The 9,798-nt window shown below is 52.6% G+C and overlaps 1 protein-coding gene across 1 annotated transcript; it reads left to right on the top strand.

The window, feature by feature from the left end:
- The first annotated feature begins 5,735 nt into the window (after nt 1–5,735).
- LOC123988492 lies at nt 5,736–9,542 on the top strand. Its single transcript, XM_046288751.1, has one exon. It carries the CDS (start codon nt 5,736–5,738, stop codon nt 9,540–9,542), a length of 3,807 nt encoding a protein of 1,268 aa, XP_046144707.1.
- Nucleotides 9,543–9,798: the final 256 nt, after the last annotated feature.

Raw genomic sequence — 9,798 nt, 5'->3', positions numbered from 1 at the left:
GCTGTTGGACGAGGTGGGGAAGTTGTTCGAGCGGATTCTGGTATCCCGCCTCGTCTAGCACCTGTCCCAGGAGGGTCCCGACCTGGCCGAGTCGGAATATGGCTTCAGGCGGGGGCGCAGCACTATCGACGCGATCCAGTCGATGCGCTCGAGGAGGAGCAACACCCCACCCGCCCGCGAGGAAGGTCGGGCGCTGTCATTCGCTCCGCCGGCTTCTGGTGCCGGCTACACCCCGGGTCCGCGTGCAATGGAGTCCACACAGGGCGCCTGCCGCCCGCCGAGTTGTCCCCCTGTGGGCTGCGGTGAGCCGCGGCCGACCACCCCCCAGGAGGACTCCCTCGGCTCCGCTGCACCCCCCCTGCGGGGGCCAGCGCCACTCCCAACGTGGGAGGGAAATCGCCACTCTCCGCCCGGAGTCACCCGGCCCCCCCGAGGCGGACGGAGAAGGGCCCCCGATTGAGAACGGGTTCCCCACCCGCGCGCCCCCGAGTCCGACCGGGGTCCGGGCTCATTTCGTCCGGGCCGGGAGGGTACACCGCGACCCATCCCACCCCCACAAGAAACACCCCCCGTAAAACCTCCCCAGGAGGCGGGAGGGCACACGGGCCCTCCCGCTACACTACCCCGTCCCGCAACCGCCGCGAGAGCCGCCATCGCCCCCCCCCCCGCGCCCCTTACGGCGGCGAATCCTGGCGACGTCGTCGCGTCCCACGTCCGCGACCTACCCTTTCACGATCCCGCTCGGACCTCTCCTTGAGGGCCATGACCTCCTCGCAGAAGATGGTCACGGCCCGCCATTCTGTCTCGCCGGCAAGCATCTGCCTCAGGACGCCTGCCGGCGAGAGATCCTCCCCAATTTCTGCCGTCAGGGCGTGGCGGGCCACTGCAAACACCGGGCACTCCGCCAACGTGTGTTGTGCGGTGTCCCGCGCCGCCCCGCAGAGCCAACAGTGGGGGTCCATTCCCTGTTCCTCCGGCACAGGAACTCCCCGAACACCCCGTGTCCGGAGAGCACCTGCGTGACCCGGAACGACAGGCCGCCGTGGCCGCGGTCCCGCCACTCCGATATCATCGGCAGGACCGCCCCGACGGCGCGGCTTCCGGCGGCAGCCCCCTCTGCTAGGGATCTCTGCCGCCTTTCCGCCGCGACCAGTAGGGCCTGGCTGTGGTGTTCCTCGATCGTCGGCCCCGGCGGGTCTTCCCCGGCCTGGCGGAGGGCTCGCGAATACTTGTATGTACTGGATTCGACCTCTGCCTGGTACCGGAGTGGGATGAGACCCGCCAGGACAATCGCCCTCTCGTAGGGGATCGTGCCGTAGCCCCGCACGATCCTGATGCCCAGCCGGCGCTTCACCCGCCGCAGCAGAGTGCAGCTGTGCCTGCTGACCGCCAGATCGCCGGCCCAAATCGGAGCCCCGATTAGGGCTATGAACCGGAAGATTCCCACGTATAGGCGGCGAACCCTCACTCCCGGCCCCCCCGAGGTTGGACAACAGGCGGCCAAGATTGGTCGCCACCTGTTCCAATCGGGGAGACAGGCGGTCGAAGTGAACATCGAACCGCCAGTGGCTGTCGAGATACAGGCCGAGGTATCGGAGACCCCGGCCGATCACGATCCGGCACCCGTCGACCTCGAGCCCTAGCTGGGCCGGAGGGGCTACCCCACGCCGAGGCTCGAAGAACCACATGGCCTCGGTGTTGTGAGGAACCAGCGCCAGACCCAGCCCCCGGATCGCTCTTCACACGATGGCGACCCCCAACTCGGCACGACGGCAGGTCCTCAACCAGTCCCGCCCGGTGGCCAGCAGGTAGTAGTCATCTGCGAATACCGTGGCCCACATCCCGGGCGGGAGGTTCACCCGCCGCGCCGCGTTGTACCCCACGTTCCATAAGGAGGGGGCCCAGTTTGGACCCCTGGGGCACTCCGCGGTCGATCTCTCTCCAGTGCAGCGTACCGTCCCGGCCCGTGTACAGTATCCACCTGCTGTGATGATGGGTACTTATTAAATGATTTTATTATTACTTTGATAAGTGTACTTTATTACCTTTATAAACGCTCTACATCTCCATATCATGCACAGGCTCTTGCATACCTTGTATGTCTCCCACTCTCACGCCGCGCCCTCTATACCTATCATTACACCTCCCTTCTTTCGAGCTATGCTATGCCTAGTCTGGAGGGCTTTCTCACGACTCTACCACTTTTGGTAGTTACTAGCGCTCTCCCCTCATTCACTCCAGACGGTCTGACGGTAACGTTGTCACTGCTTGACAGGGGCTGTTCTTCGCTGTCATATTCGTTGTCCATGTGAATGACACGGTTTGGAGATTTTTTAATATGATAGGAGTTTCGTCTTATTAGATTGCCTCTGCTATTTTTTAAAATGTACGATCTAGGGGTGTTACACACCCCTTTCACCACTCCTTTTTATCTCTCACTACTACCTTATCATCTAGTTTAAATTTAATACGCTCCCTTGCACCGCGATCATAGTACATTTTTTGTGATTGTTGTTTATTACGCAGTGCTATTGTTACTTTTTGTACTTTAGGTTTAAGTAGATTTGTTGCAATCGGCAGTTTAGTGCGTAGCTTTCGTGACATTAGCAATTCCGCCGGCGAAACCTTTAGCCCCGCTAGTGGCATGTTTCTATACTCTAGTAGTGCATTATGTACATCCTCTCCTTCTTCATTAACTTTCCTTAATATCGACTTCGCTATGCCTACTGCTTTCTCTGCTAGACCATTTGACTTTGGGTATAACGGACTAGACGTTATTATATCACAGCCCCATTCTTTGGCGAATTTTTGAAACTCAAAGCTATTAAACGGCATGTTGTCACAGACCACTGTTTTGGGTATGTCTTGTACACTAAATATGCGCTTTAGTGCTTCACTTGTTTCTTTACTTGTTTTACCTTTAGTTTTTATTATTTCAAGCCATTTAGAGTAGTAATCGATTACCATTTTATTATCGTATTACCATTACGTTTTTACCTGCATACTCAAAATAGTCTACTGCAACCTTTTCAAACGGTAACGACGGAATCTTATGTGGTATTAGCGGTTCTTTTATATTATTTCTCCCGTACTTTTCACATACTTGTTTGAGAATCCGCTCAGCCATGGTGGCGCTCACGATCAATCGATTTATCGATCGGGAGTTGCCCATCTAGGTAACGCGTGAGCAGGGGTCTTCTCGCCGGCTCGCGCGCAACGCCGCCATTATCGATCACTGAATCACACCGATCACCACGTGCGTCTCAAAAAAGTGTTCAAGTGCGATTCATCATAGTTCACCAGTCAAATCTTCTGCTCACGATCCCTCGCAACAGTGCTAGCGACCAGGATCACCAGGTAATGTTCACCTACAAATAATTCATTGAAACGTGAGCCGCCAACCACGTGTCAACCTCGCACGCGCTCACGGGCACCATCACCATAGCGGGCCGAATTAATAAAATTAACGGAGCTTATTGTTCACGACTGCCGATCAATTCAATTGTCAATTCAACGGATCACGGTAACAGATCAACGATCAAACCTTTGTATTTGTCCGTCCAGCAATCTATTGTCAAATCAGCGTGTTCACTTCCATTTATAAATTGACTCAAATAAATCAATTTGTGAAACCGACCCAGCAACTGTAAAATTCTTTCCCAGCGCAATCCATCCAGGATTTCCATCATTCCTGAACATTTGGTCCTTCGAGCCGGATTGCGCCCTTGCTGGACTCGCTTTTCACAAAAATTGCTCATTAATCATTGTTCGTCTCAAGTCTTTGTCTCGTGTTCGTAACGGTTTTCGGTGGTCGGCCATCTTCTCTTCTCTCCTCCATTCAAATTTCACTGACACTTTCGCCACCTCACCAGGTGGCGCTCAGACGAATCACTCGCAGTCGATAAGGAAGATCGATCCAACGAACGCTCACCAAGTCTGATCAACCCGCTCACCACTGATCATCAACGGCTCACCAAGGGAAAAGCTCAGAGAAATGGAGCGAAATGGACAGCTCAAAGGAGTCGCTGGAGGTGCCGGAGAAGAGCGCATCAGGCCGCTCATCGCCCGCTCTGGTTGCAACGGAACCAGCTCGCCGCACACCGTCGCCGCATTCACATGCAACGCGCGCAATGGCGACGGATCAACTGCCGATCGAGCTGCAGCTCAAAGTGCGGACTCAAAAGGGACGGCTCCGCAATGCTCTAGACATTCTCAATTCCCTCAAGGAAGAAGCAGAGCGTCTCTCCAAGGAGGAGCTGGACGACGCCAAGGCTCAGCTCGACGAGGCCATCAAAGTGTTCAATAAGGAACACGCACACTTCGAGGTGGTGTGGCCGAAGTCCCAGGCAGATCATCCGTATTTCTCAGAGGACTGCCACTATCAGATGCAGCAGATCGGCACTCAGGCCAAAAAGATCATCGCGAAAAGATCAGCGGAACTGCCAGCTCAAACGACCGCTCAATCAGGAAAGGTGACTTATTCTAAGTCAAAGCTGCCCGACATCGCGTTGCCACGATTCACGGGCAACTATACGGAGTGGCCGTCTTTCCTGGAGCTGTTCACGTCCGTGGTGTGCGGAAAGCCCGAGCTCGACCAAGCTGAGAAGTTCTACTACCTGAAGGGTTGCCTGCGAGGAGAACCGGCTCAAATCGTGGCCAGCCTATCGCTCATCGGCTCATCACTCTCCGCAGCTCTCGAAATGCTCAAGCAGCGCTATGAAAATAAGCGGCGTCTCGTCCAGGCTCACCTTGATCAATTGGTCTCACTGCCGATGGATCAAGATCACGCCAAAGCGCTAAGTCAGCTCATGTTAACCGCCATGGAAACTCGGCACGCAGTGCAGAACCTGATCGAGCCAGGTAAGCTCGGTGACTGCCTGCTCGTCCATCAGGTGTGCAGGAAGATGGATCACGCCACAAAGGAGCGATGGGAGACCACCCTCGGAGTCACCACCGAGTATCCATCTTTCCAGGAGGCCATGGAGTTCATCACCTCACGGATCAGAACGCTGGAGCAGTTGGCCGATGATAAGGCGAGAGCGTCGGCCAGCAAGACCGCTCAAAGTAAGCCCGCTCAACCGAAGGCTCAGCAGACGACCACAAGCAGGCCAGCTCACGCAGCAGTCGCAGCAAGGCCTGTAGCTCAAGCTCGCCCGTCAGCTCCTCGCACCACCGAAAGGCCCCACCTAGAACGGCCATCGCCCTTCGAGTGTTGCGACTGTTGCGGAGGGCAATATTACATCGTGGCATGCGCGCTCTTCAGGAGTATGACGCCCAAAGTGCGAGCTCAAACCATCGAAGACAAGCGCCTGTGCTACAATTGCTTGGGCAGGCACAGCGTGCGCTCGTGCAAGTCAGCTCAAAAGTGCAAGCACTGCGGGGAGAAACATCATACTATGATTCACGAAGGCGAGCCGAAAGCAGCTCAAGCTCAAGCCGGCTCATCAAGATCAGTCTCATCATCTGCTCAAACCACAGAATAAGATGCAGGTGCAGTCGTCAACAAAACCGCTCATTTCACGCTCCTCGCAACGGCTCAGGCTCTCCTCAAGACCGACTCAACACTCCACAACGTTCGTCTGCTCATCGACTCCGGATCAGAACTCTCTTTCATCTCCGAAGAATTAACCAGCCAGCTCAACCTTTGGAGACACAGATCATCCATCACAATCATTGGTGTTGGTGGAACAAAATCAACTGAAACAAAGGGTGTGGTCACTGTCACACTCCAATCGATGCATTCACAACAGACTGTCTGCATCCAGGCTCACGTGCTCACAGTCGTATCGACAATCCTGCCATCGTTCTCAATGAGAACTCCGGATTGGCCTCACATTAGAAAATTGAGGTTGGCGGACAATGATTTCTTGACACCACGACCAGTCGATTTAATCATTGGAGCGGATTTCTACGGAAGGATCATCAAGCCAAATATCATCAAGGGCTCACCAACAACACCAATTGCTCAACTTTCCATTTTTGGATGGCTCGTCATTGGCCCAGTCAACGAATCACATTCAAATACTCATTATTCACATTTTGCAGTTGCTCAAGACGACCAGAGCAATCTGCAAGAGCTGCTCACCAAATTCTGGGTTCAAGAGGAATCACCAATGGATATTCCAAGCACGCTCACTCCGGAGGAAGAAGAATGCGAATCACATTTCTGTGCGACTGACGCTCGTGATCACACAGGAAGGTACATCGTTCGCATTCCACTCAAGGCACCAGCATCGCTCTTAGGCAATTCACACAAGATTGCTCAAAGATGTCTACAAAGCACGTTGCGACGACTCTCCAAGGATTCAACATACAACCAGCTCTACGTCGAGTTCATGAAAGAGTACGAAGAATTAGGACACATGGTAAAGGCTCCAGATCACCAAAGAATTTCATCAAGAGAGGCTGAGAACGTTGGGCCTTATGGGGAGATGACCTTGGCACATGATGCTTCGGCATCAGGAGGGTTGAGGGTCTCTTCTGACGGTTCAACACCTCAGACCTCTGCTCATCTTCAACCATATTATTTGCCTCACCATGGAGTTCTACGTCTCGACAGTTCAACAACGAAGCTCAGGGTTGTATTCAACGGATCAAAAGCTACGACATCAGGCAAATCAGTCAACGATTTAGTGCATACTGGTGCTAATTTGCTCTTGAATGTTACAGATGTTCTAATTTGGCTTCGCCATTATCACCACATTTTTGCCACAGACATCACAAAAATGTATCGCCAGGTAGCAGTTCACAAGGATGATTGGGATCTCCAGCGAATCCTTTGGATCGATGAACACCGCAACGTCATCCCTTACCAGCTCACAACTGTCACGTACGGTACAAAGGCGGCTCCCTTCCTGGCGACACGAGCACTCATGCAACTTGTTCACGATGAGGGTCATCGATTCCCTCTGGCAACGCCTTCGCTCACACATGGCAGATATGTGGACGACATTTTTGGAGGAGCAGACTCAATCTCGGAACTTGTGGAGGTCGCTCAACAGCTGATTGCATTGTGCAACGCGGGCGGATTTCCACTCGCAAAATGGCATGCGACTCACCCAGATCTTCTACGGGCTGTTTCGTCATCCACACAATCGTCAGCTCCCATATCATTTGACGACTGCACTACCAAATTACTCGGTATGCAATGGATGCCTCAAACTGACGCATTCGGCTTCTCATCAACTTTGACTGATCAACCAAGTAAGTGTTCAAAACGCCTCGTATTGTCCGAAGTGGCTCGGATATTTGATCCACTAGGTTTCGTCTCACCGGTAATAGTACGAGCAAAAATGCTATTACAAGAACTCTGGCTACACAAAATCAATTGGGACGACCAATTACCGTCTCAAATTGCATCACGATGGTTCATCATCAGAGAAGATCTCAAAGGCTTGGCCAAACTGACAATTCCAAGATGGTTCAACACATGGAACAATTCAACTGTAGAAATTCATGGATTCTCTGATGCTTCTCAACTTGCCATGGCAGCAGTGATTTATATCACTGTCAGCTCTCCGTCCAACGACTCAATGACGTCACTTGTCTGCTCTAAGACAAAAGTTGCACCACTGAAGAGGCTCACAATACCAAGATTGGAGTTGTCTGCAGCACTCCTATTGGCAAAACTCACAAAATATGTTCAATCAACGCTCAAGGTGAAGATCAATGCAACGCACCTGTGGACGGATTCTCAAGTTTCGCTCATATGGATCAAATCGCAAGCATCACGTTGGAAGGATTATGTTCGGAACAGAGTCATTCAGATCCAAGAACTCACTCCAAATGCGCATTGGAGGCATGTTCCAGGTACTTCTAATCCAGCCGACTGTGCTTCCCGAGGCATTTCGACAGATCAACTTCAACGATTCGAGCTTTGGTGGAAGGGTCCTCCATGGATGGCTCGAAATCAAGATCATTGGCCAGAACAAAAGGAATTCTCAACTTTAACCAGCGAGCTCGAAGTGAGACCCAATGTCTCACTCTTTGCTTCAGCTCAAAAGCTAAGTTATCATTGGGATCTCATTTATAAATATTCATCTCTTATTAAGCTGTATAGACTGACTGCACTTTGTTTCAGGTTTGCCTCACGGCTTAAGAGAAAGCTCGAAACTCCTCCTGCGATCATCATACCATCCTGCGACATGGAGAAGGCGCAGCTCTTCTGGATTCGCGCGACTCAACACTTGTATTTCACCAGCGAAATCAAGACGCTCAATTCAGGCTCAACCCTGCCTGCAACTCACCCCTTCAGTCGCCTCACCGCCTTCATCGATTCGCAGGGAACAATACGAGTAGGAGGAAGACTCACAAACACAGCGCTCAGCAGGGATGAAAAACATCCAGCGATCCTCCCACGGGACGCTCACCTGTCGAAGATCATCATTGAAGATGCTCACAAGCGAACATTTCACGGAGGAACGCAGCTCACGCTCGCATACATTCGACAACGGTACTGGATCATCGGTGGCAGAGCTCCTGTAAAATCTCACATTTTGAGATGTGTCGTGTGTGCTCGTCAGAGGGGGATTCGTGCTCGTCAGATGATGGGTCAACTACCTCTCTGTCGAGTCACACCATCACGACCATTCGCTCACACCGGTGTCGATTATGCAGGACCGATCACAATGAAAAATTCAAAGGGAAGAGGCTCGAAAACAATCAAAGGATGGATCTGCGTGTTCGTATGTTTCTCCTCATCAGCTGTTCACCTCGAGGTTGTCAGCGATTACTCAACCGAGGGATTTCTGGCAGCCTACAGAAGATTCTCATCACGAAGAGGGATCGCTCACAAGTTGTACTCTGACTGTGGTACAAATTTCATTGGAGCACAGGCAGAGCTCAAACGCCTGTTCACGTCAAGTTCACAGGAGCACCGACAGATCGCATCGATTCTGTCAGCTGACAGCACTCAATGGATGTTCAACCCACCAGCTGCTCCTCACATGGGAGGAAAATGGGAAGCTGTGGTGAAATCAATCAAGTACCATCTCCGGAGAACAATTGGTGAGATCTTACTAACATTCGAAGAGTTTTCCACTCTCCTCACACAGATCGAAGCGGTGCTCAACTCAAGACCATTGGAGCCGCTCAGTGACGATCCCGACGACATCTCTGCGCTCACCCCAGGACACTTCCTCATCGGTTCAGCGCTCAACACGATACCAGAACCATCACTGCTCGACGTCTCACCAGGTAGATTGTCGAAATGGCAACTGATCCAGCAGAGGGTTCAACACTTCTGGTCTCAATGGTCTCGACACTACCTGCAGAGACTTCAATCGATCTCAAAGTGGCATCATCCATCGAACGACATCAAGACAGGCTCGTTGGTGCTGCTCACGAACGAGCATCTTCCACCAAGCAAGTGGCCACTCGCAAGAGTGACCGAAGTTCACCCCGGCAAGGATGCCCTCACCAGGATTGCAACCTTGAAGACTGCAACCACGACTCTCGTCAGACCGATCACCAAGCTTGTCATCCTGCCTGTTCACCATCAAGCTGAGCTCACCTCTACAGAAACATCATCAACGAGTTGCTGATGGCGGGCGGAAATGTTTGAAAATCCGCTCAGCCATGATGGCGCTCAGGGTCGATCGATTTATCGATCGGGAGTTGCCCATCTAAGTAACACGTGAGCAGGGGTCTTCTCGCCGGCTCGCGCGCAACGCCGCCATTATCGATCACTGATTCACACCGATCACCACATGCGTCTCAAAAAAGTGTTCAAGTGCCATTCATCACAGTTCACCAGTCAAATCTTCTGCTCACGATCCCTCGCAACAGTGCTAGCGACCA

This window comes from Osmia bicornis, chromosome 14 (assembly GCF_907164935.1).
Source record: "Osmia bicornis bicornis chromosome 14, iOsmBic2.1, whole genome shotgun sequence".
Classification (NCBI taxonomy): Eukaryota; Metazoa; Arthropoda; class Insecta; order Hymenoptera; family Megachilidae; genus Osmia; species Osmia bicornis.
The sequence above is the reverse complement of the archived record's forward strand: the minus strand, read 5'-3'. Positions and strand labels throughout refer to the sequence as shown.

Excerpts from the sequence above, each read along its gene's own strand:
- LOC123988492 (XM_046288751.1), top strand. The coding sequence starts at position 5,736 with ATGCATTCACAACAGACTGTCTGCATCCAGGCTCACGTGCTCACAGTC.